General features: G+C 40.6%; 1 protein-coding gene across 5 annotated transcripts in view; it reads left to right on the forward strand.

Annotated features, from left to right (window-relative positions):
- PTPRG (protein tyrosine phosphatase receptor type G) overlaps window positions 1-15,584 on the forward strand; it is a 391,280-nt gene that overhangs the window by 355,103 nt on the left and 20,593 nt on the right. For all 5 annotated transcript variants that reach the window (XM_064432899.1, XM_064432900.1, XM_064432903.1 and 2 more), the window contains 2 exons: window positions 5,521-5,612; window positions 15,248-15,344. In XM_064432899.1, coding sequence (XP_064288969.1) covers window positions 5,521-5,612; window positions 15,248-15,344 — 189 coding nt within the window. The remainder of the gene's footprint in view (window positions 1-5,520; window positions 5,613-15,247; window positions 15,345-15,584) is intronic.

Genomic DNA, 15,584 nt, shown 5'->3' on the forward strand with positions numbered 1-15,584 from the left:
GTGACTTGGGGCAAGGGCTGGCTATTTCTGTCTGCTCAGACATTTCAAATGCAATCTGTGCCAAAATTTGAGCAGCGTGTGAAGTTTCAAACCCTTTTAAGTATGTTCACTTAGGAGTGGATGCTCAGTCTGCAGGTTTATATCATTTTGTCTAAGCTTTTCTCTAGAAGCGGACAATTGAGTTGATGGGAATTTTTAATAATCTCTGCTGGGGTAGAATTTTGCCCAAGGGTGTGCTATTCATCCTGGCAGTGTTCTACATGCTCAGCCACTCTTGTAGAGACAGAATATCACACTCCACACTCTACTGCCATAGCTCTGGCAGCCTTCACTCTGGTATGTTTTGTAGCTTATGCAATGGTTGTTAGATTCCATTTTAAGTGAAATGCATCCTAAATATTGATGCTAGGTATTCCAGTTGCCTGCAGAATTTTTCCATCCTGCCTTATAAAAAGTAAAAAACCCATGAAACTTCACTGAAGGTGGTTAATAATTATTTTTTTTAAAATCCATTGATTGCATTCAATGTTCTTCCTAGGAAAGAAAGATGAAGTCACATCCCAGTGTTGAATGTTGCTGGGAACAGAAAGGTGCTTGTTTGCTAGGGATATGGGAAGGCATTTTTCAGTGAGTTAAGAGATCAAATCCAGTCCTGTTACAATCCTACTGGTAGATATTTTGAGAAGACTTTTTTGCAGAAAATGAGAACTGCAAGGATACACTGTTAATAGTGGATTCTCTATGCTCAGGATCAATGTCCCTAACCATGCCACTAGCTTAATGATCATCATAAGCCAAGTTAGGTTTGTGCTGCCTTCAGAAAGAGAAGTTTCCCTGTCACTTCATTATTCATCATCCTAATGAGTAGGCTCAACCCATCTACCCCAACAACTAATTCTTCCCCTTCCCCACAAATCAAGCAATCCTTTCTTACAGTCACCAGACAGCTCAGCATGTGGATTAAGATCAGTGCTCAGCCCCACAGGGAGAGACAGGGCAGTGGGAGAATCCCTTCATTCTTTGTCTTGAGCCAGCTGTGAAGAGCACACTGAGGATTGATGGAAGTGCTCCTGGCATGCAGGGATGGCACAGAGCAGAGAGTGGCTGCTGTGGGAGCAGATGGACCAAGGCACGTGACAGCCAAGGCACATGAGTCCAGGTGGCTTAGTAAATGAGAGACTGAAGTGCAGGGACTCACAAACCAGCCAGATAAGCTTTCACAATAAGAATAAGGCATAAGATGCAAGGACTGTATTGGATTTAGTAGGCTGGGTAAGGTAATAGCTGAAGACCAGAAAGCCTTTACAGACAGAACAAAAGACATGGAGAATTTTCTTACCAAGACTATTTCATGTGTCAAACATCTGGTCTTCAGAAACACCAAAACTCCATCTAAATAAAGGTAATATGAGGAAGCACTTTGGTTTTGACCTTCTTCATTAATTCCTGACCCAAACCCATCTATTCCAATACAATGCCACTAAACTATCCAGTGAGCTCTCAGACTATAAATGAATCAAAATGAATCTGAGACCCTATTATGTGGAAATGTCATTTCTGATAGGATATCCTATTTTTCTTTGAAAATTGGCCCCTATTGCTTTAACATTACAAAGGCAGCTTATTAAGTGGGAGCTATGGGAAAATCCTTCCTGGTAGGATTACTAATTATCCGAACTTAAAATGTAACCCTGTTCAAACCTTATTGCTTCTGTATGCTTTGGGCTTCTTTTGAAGGTGTCTGTCTTATAAAGGAATGCGTTAAATATTCTGCATTTGAAATTGCCATTTCTTTAAAAAGGAGGTGTTAGTGAAGGTTTTCCTCTCCAGTCATTTTTTTAAACAAACATGATTTTCTTCTTGGCATTGTCTCTTTGTGGCAGGAAGTGAGCTGTCTTTTGCTCCCTTTTGGGTTTATTTGATACTCCTCTCAGATGCTTGGCTTGGGCCAGCAAGTGAAGATGGGAAATCCACCAATATGTTAAATATTTAGCACAGAAATTAAACATACCCTGCCACATGTCAGTTTTGGTAGTATCTGATTATAAAAAATATTACTAAAATATTTTCCTTCTGAGTATACTTCTTTCTCTGTGTAACACAAAGGGTTAGTACATTATTATGGTGCCAGATTCAGCTCATATTTCACAGTGAAGTAAATCCAGAATCACTTTATTGACACTGATAAAACAGATGGCTAAACCTAAGCTAGACAGAAATGTAATTATATCTGCAGTGTTAGAGGTGAAGGTATGTTATTAAAACACCTCCCTCTTCTCTTTGAATAATGTGTAGGTCTTGAAGAATGTAAGGATTGCACTGACAATATCAAACGTCACTCCAGCTTCTTGATGGGAAAAAGTATATAGTGCAAAAGTGAATATGCACAGAACAATGGAGAGCTGCTAATTAGCCATTATAGGATTCTATTAATCTCTTCAATCGACTAAAAGAATTACAGTCATTTAAGTCTGTTTGCTTTAAGATGGAAAGAAGGCTTAACCAAAGCCTGTGGGCTGACGATAGCTGAAGGAAAATCAGATTCTGTGCGTCTAGCTACATCTGTTGGTTTTCCTGGAGAAGGTCACAGCCATCTCCAGCTAATGCCAGCTCAGGCCATTCCAGAGAGCTGGGAGTGTTAGCACACATTCTGCCAGAGGCCTGGCAAGCTGCCCATGGCCAAGCATGCCTGTGTCCAGCTAAAGTGATTTGTGTTCCTCGGCAGGAGCTTGGAGTTGGAGGTTATGAATAGAAAAATTCTGGCCCAGATTGCTTCAGCATTTTCCCATTGCACTGGTTCATGTGATAGGCTCTGTCTCCTGTGCAGCTGCTTTCCTGTGGCCATCAGCTGGAGCAAGGTGGCTGTGCAGGGAGGACCAGGCACATCCTACCACCCTGTATGTTTCCCATCCCCTCAGAGCTGTGCCTGTCCCAGTCACAGACCATGCTGGACCATGTTACCCCACCAGTTTGAAAGATAAAAACCTTAAACTGTTTTTTAAGTTTCTAATGTTCATGGTTCGGATTTTAACCTTCCTGATGTGTAATAATTGTATTTGCTCCAGCGTGGTTTTCCTGAGTTGATGGGCACCTTCACTTCCCTGTGGCCCAGTGAGCTCATATGTCAGCAATACTTCCTAATTAATTATTTAATGTGTAATTGTTACCCATGTCATCAAATATGGTGATAAACTACATTGGATTTAGTCTTCTGGAGAGAGTTAGAATGAAAATGCAGAAGAGGGAAAAGGGAGGAGAAGCACTAAAGGACAGTTAACAAGAGAGAAGTGAAGTAGCAGTGGCTGTAAAGGTGGAGACATACTGCCACCATGCAGTGATGATGATAAAAAGAAAACTAACCACGCTTTGCCATGGATTTCTGGTGTAGACCCATCCTTGAAATTGGTGGGAATTCAATGGACTGGAGAGCATGTTATCTCTAATGTATTTTTTGGCTCACAGATCACAATTAAAGTTAAATTCTGCCTTCTGAAAAATTAGCTTGGACACACTGGTCTGCTGCTGCCAGTCCTTTACCTTGGTTGGTCTCAGTTGAGCTAAAACTATGCAAGGAAAAAACCCAAATTATAACAGTGGAGCTTTTCTTGTGAGATTAAATGCAATTGCTATCATAGCAGAAGCTATTTTCAAGGAATCTCGGATGTATGGGTTACTTTTCACAAGAAGAAATACTGTTTTACAGTATTATTCTACAGATTTCTATAATTCTTATGGATCATTCCATTCAAATGTCTTGACTGAAAATACTGATATAAATGTTATGAGATGATGATATTCCCAATATTATATAGAATAAATGTTATCACTTAAATATTTTTAAATGCCAGCATTTCTGCAGGCTGCAGCATTTTGCTAAGAAGAGCATACACTTGTCAAATGTTTTGAATTCTGTATTATTCAGTAAATGAGCATGTGGTTAATTAAAGTAGCATTACTATACTGTGAGGTGACCAGATTGCAAACATATCTTTAACAATTGGCCCTTGTAAATAAAATAGAAGAGAGCTGATTAAGATCTGAAAATGTCAATAGATGCAAAAAGCCACCTTAGAGTGTTACCTTATAAAATAAAAGGAGAGAAGTAATGACATGGTCAATATTAACTGCCATCAGCTGGAAAGAAATCAGATTGTCAGAGATCTATAAAATTCTTGCCAAAGTAGAACCTCATTTACACATACAGATCTTCATACCCTTTGCTAAGAAAAGCGTATGTGACAGCTTAGAGGTTTTAGCTGCCAAAGATCTTTCACTCTGAATACAGTAAATGTCACATCTATTTATTTATCGTTAAATTTTGCTAAGTATCTGTAGAAATATTTGGATTTTTTCTATCATAATGTAGATGTTTAAAAGGAAAAGAATCCAGATTATAATGCAGCTGTAGCACCAAACCATATGTCTGCTAAATGGGAGCAAAAATACACCAGTGAATTACTGGGAGTAAACATAACCTAGATGCTATCTTCAGAAGAATATTAAATGGATTATATAAATACAGGGTATTGCCATAAAATCATGCAATCAGACAATAGTAGCCATCAGGCAATAGATTATTTCACATGCTGAAACTAATCACAGTTGTATAGCAATTTGCATATTCTAAATGCCAGACTGAAAATATTAACTGGTGAATCTTGGCAAGCACAGTTTTTCTGCCAACTGCAGTGGTGGTCATAACAATATCCAGGCCTTTTTTGAGAGCTAGAGGAATAATGCAGCCATCCTACACCCCAGCTTTATTAGAATCTGCCTGAAGTCCCAGGTGCTCAAAACAGTCTTGCTTGTCTTCAGTTTGAGTCTTCAACTTCTTTATTGTAAGAAGACATAAAAGGGTGATTTAGTGATATATTGGGTGGCACTGCACTGTGCTGTGCAAGAGCAAATGGTCCAGTGGGATACTCAATAATATTCAATGTTATGAATAATGTCTAGCATGAGAGAGAACTCAAATCAGAGTGGCTGTTGTGTTTGCCTGCTCTTTTGCTTAGAAGCAGTTTAATAAGTCCATTTGGATTCTACGTTATTGTGTGAAAGGGAAAAAGTTAATAACTTTAATAAGAAAGGCCTGTGTGTTTGCTCAGTCTGGTAGAACTTAGTGGGAGTAATTGTCAACTGTATTTTCACATTTGGAGTCTCTTTGTTCTTTTTATATCATGTGAAAAGAGAGGAGGTTTCTTCATCCCATCTACAGCCATCTCCAAACTGAGCAAGAGCTGATTATCCTTGAGCTTAAATTGTTTGTAAATCAGCATCCCAGGGAACAGGCTCTCAGTATTTATAATTGTAGTGCTTAGAATTGGAAATACAATGAAACGTTTACCTCGAAACTGGCCAGATTTATCAAGAGTTCTTATTACTGCACATTGAACTAGCTCTGCCCCTGGGAACTCTGATCTAAATGATATTGAGTGAAAACTTCCTCTCCTCAAGTTTTATGTATGAAACAAAGAGCAACTCTGAGTATCTCTTTTTTTGTTTTGTTTTTTTTTTCTACAGATGATATGGAAGCAATTCCAGTCAAGCAGTTTGTTAAACACATCAGTGAGCTGTATTCTAATAACCAGCATGGGTTCTCAGAAGACTTTGAGGTACGATTTAATGACCCACCAATAAAATGTTGTTTTCCTAAAGTTAATTGTGTATTAATAATTGGGGACCAGGTGACATCTGTGCGAGGCTGTCATGTCAGGTAAATGCAATGCTCAAATGTATCAGAGGAAACAGGATGGTACCAATTTTCCACCAGCTATGAGCAGTGTAGGACTGGACATTTACAGATGCTTTCTACCCACCAGAGATTTGGTGCCTTTAAGGGGGAGCCTTCTTAGGTTTTTCTTAAATGGGAAAAGCTGCCTGCGAGCCCCCCAGGAACAACATGAAGAAACAGTCGTTTTTAACTCAAGGGTTTTCTTACAATTATTTTACTCTTCTTGCTCTAGAATTAGCTCCTCTTGGTCATCTGAAAAGTCATATATCCCCTGAGTGAAACAGTGCTTCCAGTGAAAAAAAGTAGTAGAATTTGGTCTTTGATGAAAACCCAAACTGTGAGTTAGTTCCTTGAGCCCTTGTTCAAGCTCTGTTCAGACAGAACAGACTGCTATTGAAGTCATTGATTATTTACCAGTAAAACCAAGGAGAAAGGATTTGGGGTTTAGTTGGTGGTATTTACCTAATGTGACTATTTTTAAATTTGCATCTTGTTACCTGTGTAAAGCAGATTCTGACCTATAAATATGCTGTCATTTGGAGATAATTCCAATGGAGTGTAAGTAGTTTTCTACCTCTGGGTTACCAAACCCATATTATGTAAGCATGGTAAACATCATGCAGCATAAGACAGCAGAGTCAGACTTTTCCTTCACTTAGCTTAATCACAGTCACTGCTGAACATTTGGAAGTACTGAGAAACAGGAGAAGCCCCAGGAAACCTCATGGAGTTGCACTTCTGGCTTCCCCACAAGCAAAAGAAAGTGTGTTTGTGTGTTTGCCTGCTGCCTGTGGATCAGAGCAGCAGCTCTGCTTACAAACAAGGCACTGAACCAAAATAGGTGGCCTTATATCTACAGCTTCTTTGCTTACTGCACTGTAAAGACAAGACTGTATGCAGGAATTGTTTTTAATGGGATCATTTAAAACGTTTATTGTTGCTGTTTGGTTACTGTCTATAAAGAGTGTCTGCTTTGTCTGATGCCAAAAAAGCGTTGTGTAAGTTAGAAACATTTTGTATTCATGAGGAAGGCAAATGTGTAAGGTGTTAAAGTGATTTAGTTCAATTGACTGCTGGCTGGATGGCTGAGCAGGAATATTGAGGCATTTAACAATGTTGATGGTATTCAGGACAAACATTTATTCTCCAGAGAGTAGAATTTGATCAGGATGATCAAATGCGACTCACTCTTCTCAATTATTTATGAATTGTGACCCCAGTGCTATTCATCACAGCTGGGTTTTACACCATTTAATTATTCAAAATAATCAACAACACATCTGTAAACTTGGTCTGGCTTTAAGCAAGCTTTGCTTCAGCTGTCACAGAATCACTGCTATTAACAAATGTTGGACACCTTCTGCCTGTGTTTTAGCAAAGAAAAACACTGCTCTAATAGCCTTATTTTTTCCCTTCCTCCTGGAGTTCCCTGCTGTGAGTGCTGTGCTGTGGCAGCTAGTTGGAGAGAGCTTTGGCCAATTAGTCCCATTCTGGGGAGCACAGGGTCCCCTCCAAAGGGAAGTTAAACTCCTCCGACTGCACTGCCTGCACCAAATTCTATTCTCCATGCTGGCTTAAAACTTGGAGTGTCTGCTTTGAAGTCGGGATAGCTACTCCAGATGTATTTCTCCATAGCTGAGGTCTCGGCTTCCTAAATGTACATGAAATCTCCTGCTGGAGTAAGGAGTAGGAATAGGAACAAGGTGATCTGTCTGGGATAAACCACCCAGCTCCCCTTCATTGCTGGTGCCCTGCCCTGCTGAGGCCTCGTGGGCCTGATTTGAAATTCAGGATTTTTCACAGAGCCCATGGGTAAAATATTCTCAAGTGCCCAAACTGACTCAGAGGTCAGAGCCCCAGCTTGGAGAGTGGCTGAGGGACAGTGGAACCCGAGGTTACATTTATTCAGTAGCTGTTGGTGTGGCTGCTGTGCAGCTTCTCTCATCCAGTCAGATGTGCTGGAGTTGCATCTGCCAGCACTTAGCTAATGTTTTATGGAGAAATATAATAACATTCCAGCTAAAACAGAAAACCCAGGGCTGCTAGCTTTAGGTGGAAAGTACCATAGCCATATAGTGCCTTATGCCTGTGGAACTTTTGAAAAGAAGTAATGGATTCTGTAGTCATACAAAAAAATACGGCTTTTTTTACAGCTAAAAGGGGGAGGTGAGGAGGTGCTGAAATAATGTGATCAATACTGCAGAATAAATAAATCCTCCCAAAGGCAGCCAGGGCATGAGATTTTGTTTAAAAAATAAATCAATCGATCAAAAATCTCCTCAGAAATTTCTGTGGCAGGAGATTTAAGGTAGAAAGGTAGTCTTTCCTGCAAAAGGAAAGACTAAGCTAGGCACACACATACACTGCCCAATGTGGAAGGTGAACATCCTCCACTTATTTGTTGCTAGATTTTGGTGTCACTTCCTGTGTTTTTGGCAGTATATTTAGGGCTGTGTTGGGTTGGGTTTTACAGGAAGAAGATTCCTTTAAAAGTAAATTGTGTGAATACTCCCTCCTCCTCTTAAATTGAGCTGTAATTACAGCTAAATATTTTGTGAATGTGCTTAGGAAACATTTTATGTGCAGAGGAAAAAAGGACTTTGTTCTCACAAATCTTCTCTTGGAAAGTACATCTAAAATGAATTCTTATTCCCTTTGGGTAATTGTAGTGCAAGTAGCCAGCTTTATTGTCTGATGATAGCTGGGCTTTCTTATATATACAGAATTTTAAAGATTTCCTCTGAGTCCTGTGAATTTTCAATTTTTTATATCAATTGGAAATACAGGACCCAATTTAATATTGAACAACAAATAGCTTTTTAAAATAAAGATTCTGTATCAGTAGTGCTGGTCTCTGACATAAATCTTTGTATTCAACCTCGGAGTTTGTTCAGTAGTAGACTAAAAATATTCAGGGAAGGTTTCTGGCTTGCTCTCAGGCAGCTCCAGCACTGTCTTGCTGTGGTGTACAGGATGAGGTACCACTCTTTTACAGGGGCACTGGGGCAGGGGTTGAGGGACAGGGATTTTCTTGGCATCATTATATTTAAACAGTCTTTGATTGACCTTTCTTCCATAAATTTCTAATTGTCTCCTGAACCCTTTTAGGCTTCTGGTGTCCAAAGCATCCCATGGCAATGAACTCTACAATTTGTTCCACAAGAACAGACGTCCTTTTGCTTTTAATTCATATTGAATAACTTCTCTTGGTGCTTCCTACTTTTTGCATTACAAAGTGCATCCCTGTTTACTCACATGATTCTGTCTGCATTTATATTCCCCTTTAGTAATGCATTTTCAAATCTGAAGAAATCTAAATTATTCACTTTGTTTTTTGGAGGAAGCCACTCCAGACTTGCAATGAGTCGTCCCCTCTGTACCTTTTTATCTTCCTTTACCATAATCTTGTCAGGATGGGAAGACCACAGCTGTGCACAGTATATGGCAGGTGGTTTTAATGTAGAGTTCAGTGATGTTTTCAGTTTTCTATTACTTTTCTCCTTCCTAACATAGTATTTGGTTTTTAACAAGTACTGAGCACTCAGCTGACACCTCCAAAAAACTGTTGAGTGTGACCCCAAGGCCTCATCACTGTATGGCAATAGCAAATTGGGAACCTGTCAGCATGTATGTATAGTTAAGGTTGTTTTTCTCCAAGTACATCACTTTGCATTTATCAACATTGCATTTCATTTGCCATTTTGTCACTCGGCCACTCAGTGCTGCGAGATTGTTCAGCTTCCCTTCACAAATAGCTTTCGTTCTAATTATCCTGAATAAGTTGGTCTTGTAAACACACTTTGTCTCCTCTGCAATCCACTTATGAATAGGTTAGGTCCCTGTAAGGTCCCACCAGTGTAAGGTGAACGCTGGCAATTCCTGGGCAGGTGAGTCCCACCTCTACCCTGGCAGTGCACAAAGGCAAGTTTTCTTTTTGCTCCAAAATCAGAACAGGTTTTTAAGTAATACTTTCTGAGAGGCCTTTTCACACATTTTGGAAATTGATATGCTGCTCTCTTCTAGGCAGCCTGTAGACCTTTTCAGGGACCTCTCCCCAGTGTGTTCAAGGCATTCACCAGCTCTGCTCCTCTATTGCAGAGTCTTGCAGTTTGCCCCACAGAGAAGTCAGATATAGTGGGCTGCCTAAAACCCCTTCTGGATCTCAATTTAAAAACTGATGTCACATTTTTCATCCTCTATTCCCCTGATAGCCTGACTATATAGGACATGTGGCCTCCAAATTCCTGTATCAAAAAGAGTGTGAAGTGCCACCTCCCACAGTAGAGCTTTTCACTCCCTCCCCCTGGCCAGTTACTGGAATAACACAGTAAGTTTTTTTGAGTAATCATGTCCTTTTGCTCTAAGAAAGGAACACTAAGCCAAGAAATCACCTTCCATCCCCAAAGCTAACTGTGAATTTTTACACTTTAATGCAGTATTTGGATTTTTGAGATCAGGGAGTTTTATTTCCCTCCTCTGTAATTCTGGAGTGGGCTGGTCAGTGCTGCTGCAGGAGCAGTTAGAGAGGGGAATGCAATCTCTGCAGACCTCTCCTGCCTGTGGCCGTGTGAGCATAATGATTCATTGCCAATTTGGAGTCTGAACAGGCTGGCTGAACTCAGAGGCAGGCTGTCTAGCTCCCTCATCACATAAATTGAAAATATCTTTATACTCCAGTGGCACCTTCTTCTAAATGGCCTGAAATGTAAGAAAATAACATAAATCTATATTTCCAGCGATGTGGCAGGGATTTGCTAATGTTATTCTCATGGTTGCTGCTGCTCAGGGCAGGGGTCACTGGCTCTTTTTAACTGGGGACCTCAGAACTTTAGCAATGGGTTGCATTGAAAACAGATAATGCTGCACTTTGCACACTTCTTGAGATGCTAAAAACCCAGTGTAGTTATCCTGACATCCCTGCAGATTAGACACAGCTCACACCAGGCACATGCTTATAGCTGCATCTATACCAAGGAATTTGGCAACAGAAAGATGCCATTTCAAAAGCATGCTGGGCAGTACTGCATTGGGAATGTTTTATAACCTGGCCCAAAACTGCCTTAACTAGAGGCAATTGCAGAAACCAGAGGGAAGCAGCACGGTGAAGCTGGAGGAGGAAGGATTGCTGCAGAACAGAGCCTTCCTGGAGTTCTCAATTCTTATCTCATTGCCTCACCTATCCTGAGAAACTGGTGTTGTGAATTAAGAGATGAAGAGAAGCATTTAAAGAAGTTCAGATATCTGGGGTTTCTATCACTAGCCACAGTACCACAGCCATTCCCAAGGGTTGTGCCTCGAAGCCCCCCTTGCATGAGCCATTGGTTGGGCAATGCAAGGTTTTGGTCAGACTCTGACACCTCTGCCCCAACATCCTTTCCTCCCTCATGCATTTTACAGGAGATTTTAGCTGAAGCTTTTAGCTTTAGTTATTCCTGTGTTGAGTGCTTTTGGTTTGTTTATTTTCACCTCTTTCTAGGCTGTCCCCAACTCACCTCTCTCTCGAGTGCTGTTGGAGAGTTTATACCAGTGCTAAATTATTACAGAAATCTACACTGTTCCTGGGAGATATCTTCAAATACTATCTGCAGTCTCTGTTGGTATGCTGTCTTCATGTTTGCTGTGATAAAACAAACAGAAAGAGCACTACCACAGAATTCTTGTAATTTGGGATTAAAATAATAGATCAAAACTGATATTGGGGGTGGATGCTTCCATGCTGAAAAATACGAACGTTAATATCAAAACACAGCTATGGATCTTCTCAGGTTTAGTTGCTCAGATTAGAATCCTTTTTTGTTGTGACTCCTCATTGCTATTCATAGGCTTTCACAGTTCAGCCCCTGCCAGGACATCAGCCTCAAGTAATGGGAAACAACAGCAGCAGTGCTTTGCAAGGCCAAATCAAGAGACCGAGTTCTTGCTCAGCCACTGTAGCAAAAAATCCTGCTCAGAACCTCATGCTGCCAGCAAGACACTGGAGCAGTTTGATTTTACACTTAAATGGAAATTCTTTGAAGTTTAGAAGAAACTAATCTGTAACTTGTTTCAGAAAGGCAATTAAAATGGGTCGTTAAACTTGGGTGTATCAAATTCCAATTAGCATTAGCATGGACAATATAATTAAAAGGTAAATTAGCCATAATAGCATAGACTAGAACACTTCTTACAGTAACTAACAGTCAATTGAAACCATGTACTTTGGTTTCTAGGGTTGTCAATGATTAAGTTGAAAGGACAGAATAAAGCCTGTATCCATTCATCCTGGGACAGTAATGTGTTCTGGGAAGTTAAACATGAGGAGCAGCAGTGTGCAAGCCAGCCATCATTAAAATCACTGGAGGAGACTAAGCAGGATTAAGGAAAGCCAAAGGAAATATTCTAGAGATGAAAAGTTTATGGATGAATTATGAATGTGGTGATGCAAACACTAGCTGTCCTACTCCAAGGTGCCAGTGACAGGTTTGTGCCTGCTGGGAGAGGACTTTGTTTAGGCTGAGCTGCAGTGAGCAGCCCTGACCTGGTGACCTGCCTGCAAACATAGGTTTTAGTAGTAATGCAATCATGGTGATGTTTTTAGTGCAACTGAAGGACTTGGTAGCCAGTAAGGTTTAGAAATCCCAGGGTGTTCATTGCATAAGCAACAGAACATGCTGGGAAAGTAAATATGACATATACATAAATGTGGTAAAATGGCATAATTAAGATGGGGACTTTTGGGGAGTTTCTCCAGGGTGTTATTTATTAACAGTGGGGTGTCCTCTTCTGCCAAGGGGTAAATAATACTCTGAACAGAGGCACAGATAACAGACTGCAACTAGTCTTGTCTCCTTGCAGCCTCCTGTGCAGTGATGAAAGGCAAGCACCTCAGCTTTAATAACAGAGGGTGGGGGAGCCTCTGTTTAGTGGTTTAGTAATTTGCTGTTAGGATTTGGAGAGATGAGCCTTGGAGGGTAGGAGGGCATGGATACCCAACCTCTGCTCTCAACCCCATCTGGGTTTTGGCACAGCCAAACCCAGGCCAGGGTGGAGCTGGAGGATGTCCTCAGTCCCCTTCTCACTGACAGCTTCAGTGTCCCAAAGCCTTGGCTGTGTCCTGGACTGGAGGGCAGGGCGAAGACTAAAAAGACAAAAATAGCTGCGGGGTATTGGCAAGGGGGAAGCTTTTGTGTAACAGTCTCCTTTTGCTATGCTTCTGCATTGTGTAGATATAGGAATCCACCATTACAACAGCTTTCCAGAGTATTAAAAACCATTTAGAATGTTATGTGTTAAGAAAAGCCATTTTCAGATCATCAGCTCTCACAGCGTCAGACCTCCTTTCCCACTGCTGTGTTTTTCACCATCTTAGCTTAATCTTCCTCTTCTATTAACGTTATATTGGCCAGCTGGGAACATGTACAGTGGAGGAAAGAGTCACCATCAACATAAAAAGGTTAATTAAAATGATTAACCTCCCCAACAATTCCCTTATGGAAAAATCCTATAGAATTTAATAGAAAATGATACATTTACTATGTAGTATTTAAACTGTCAGAGAAAATTCCTTAGCAGGGAGGTAATTCCCTATTAAATTCTATAACTTCTCAGAGTATTCTCCACAGAATCTTATTGGATTAATCTGTATTAAATTCTACAGCATTTGGCATAAATTTTTCAACGCCAATAACTTCTAAAAAGAATTTTATAGTAATGCAGGGATGCAGGGTTTGATGTGAGGCTTTTCAGAAGCAGGCAGGGTGTTTTTTAGGAGTGACCTGTAACAGTATAGCAGTGATGTTGTATGATTTCTAAATGAAAATATAGGTAAAACAAAATTACATTAAATCAAGCTAACTTGTAAATATCACTGCTTTTCCAACCATGACTTAGGCTGAACTGATCCTGCCTATTGTGTTATCTGAAATCCCTTGCTTACTGGAGCTGACAGGCAGAATTAGGGGAAGAGCACACTTTAATATGTTTTTGTTATTATTTGATAGAAGTGGAACTATGAAAATTCCATTAGGGCCAGCTGAGAGTTTTGCTTGATTCGTCTTTGTCTTTGCTCAGCTCATCTCCTTGAGCGCAGTATGTTTCTCCCTGTGGAGGGCTGGGAAGAGAGAGAGAAGTAATTGTTATTTGAGAGTGTCACATGGATATAAAAGCTATAAAACGTACAAGGTTTTAGTATACTTTGCACTTTTAAAATGTAAATGTTGGGAAGATATCAAAATTGCTATGCAAGTCCTTGGTGAAATGTCTGCATAATGCTGAACTCCTACATCTGCTGTTTGTATAGCATTTCTTGTGATAATTTTTCTCTGTCACTTAGCTCGTGATCTCTGTAGCAGCTGTGAGCTCCTAATGACTTTGCCTCTTAGGTTCTATACTGTTATTTTTAAAGTCTAAAGTACAAAGTAATTTGGCACTTCCTCACATATCCTGGGGGGAAATTGGTTCTGTTTGGTGCAATTTCTGAGAGTCACAAAAGATTTGAATAAATATAATTTCTTGCACAACTTCATAAACTTCAAATTTTAATATTTTTGTCAAAAGTATGTCTTTAAATGAAGAATATTTATGCTAGTGATAAAAAGAAGGTTCTCTTTTTCAGGAAGATTATGGTGAAACAGATACTAAAAAGGTGTATCTTGGAAATAAAAAGACTCCTGAATGATTCAGTTTGTAGGACAGTCTCTGAAGGATGTAGCTCTCTAAGGGAATGGCTGCTTCACTTTGGAGTCAAAAAAAGGTTTGGGGCACCCTCCATTGCCCCATTTCAACAGCTGTGTATTCTGTTTTTGAACAGAGCAAGGGGTGGGTTAAGAACTTAAAAATTCCAAGGGAACTGGGTATTTAACCTACAGCCCCAGCGAGACAGACATCTGCATCTCTGGCTTCATGAGCACCCTGGTCTCTGCTTTGTAAATTCACATGGATGCATCCTTCTCTTCTCTGGATCAGGGCTGTTAATCAGCATCCAGGCAGTGGTATTTAAAGCCCTCATTGTTATCTTCAGCGATCTCTTTTATTTATATTTTACAAAAGGCATCTCTCTGCAGAGAACTAGCAAAAGGTCAGTGCCAAACTTAAATGTCAGAAACCCCATTTTGAGAGGTTATAAGCAGATAAGTTGTCCAGCGATCAAAAGTCTTCTGTTGAAATGGTTTTTGCTCTTGGTTTGTTATACTGCACTTGCATCTGAGGGACCCTATCTTAGCTCCCCAAGGAGGGACAGAGTGGGGCGTGGCAGGAGATGCAGTGCAGAAGGTGGTGGACTGGTGGTCAGAGGGGACAGCTGGCTTTCAGGGTGCTCATCTGTCCCCAAGCCTGTGGAGAGGAGCGTGACCAGGGACAGCTGACGTGGCTCGGTGTGAGACCACAACATACAGGACAATACTGAAAGACTTTGCGTTTAACCCAGCAATTAAAATTCTGATACTTTGAACATGCTTTCCATGAGCTGTTTCAAAAGGAGAGAAAGCTCAGGGTTTTTTGGACTGACAAATTTTCCATGTGAATAACCTTTCTGCCTAGGAAGTGCAGCGCTGTACGGCTGACATGAACATCACTGCAGAGCATTCCAACCACCCCGACAACAAGCACAAGAACAGATACATCAACATCCTGGCCTGTAAGTAAGCACTGGCCTAAGCACAGTGAATAAGCCAAAGGGCACTCTCCTCTTGCAGTGTGTGTGTGTGACTGGGACAGGCAGGTGGCTCCAGGCTACATTATTACACAGGGTGTAATGAACACCGTGAAAGTGTGGCTGGGAGATCCTTTCCCAGTTAAAGGCAGTGAATGTTTTCACTTCTCTGGGGCCAGGATTTCACTCCAACTTTTGTTTTAAAATGTTTCACAGTTTGAATGT

This window comes from Passer domesticus, chromosome 9, assembly GCF_036417665.1.
Source record: "Passer domesticus isolate bPasDom1 chromosome 9, bPasDom1.hap1, whole genome shotgun sequence".
In the NCBI taxonomy this organism is placed as follows: Eukaryota; Metazoa; Chordata; class Aves; order Passeriformes; family Passeridae; genus Passer; species Passer domesticus.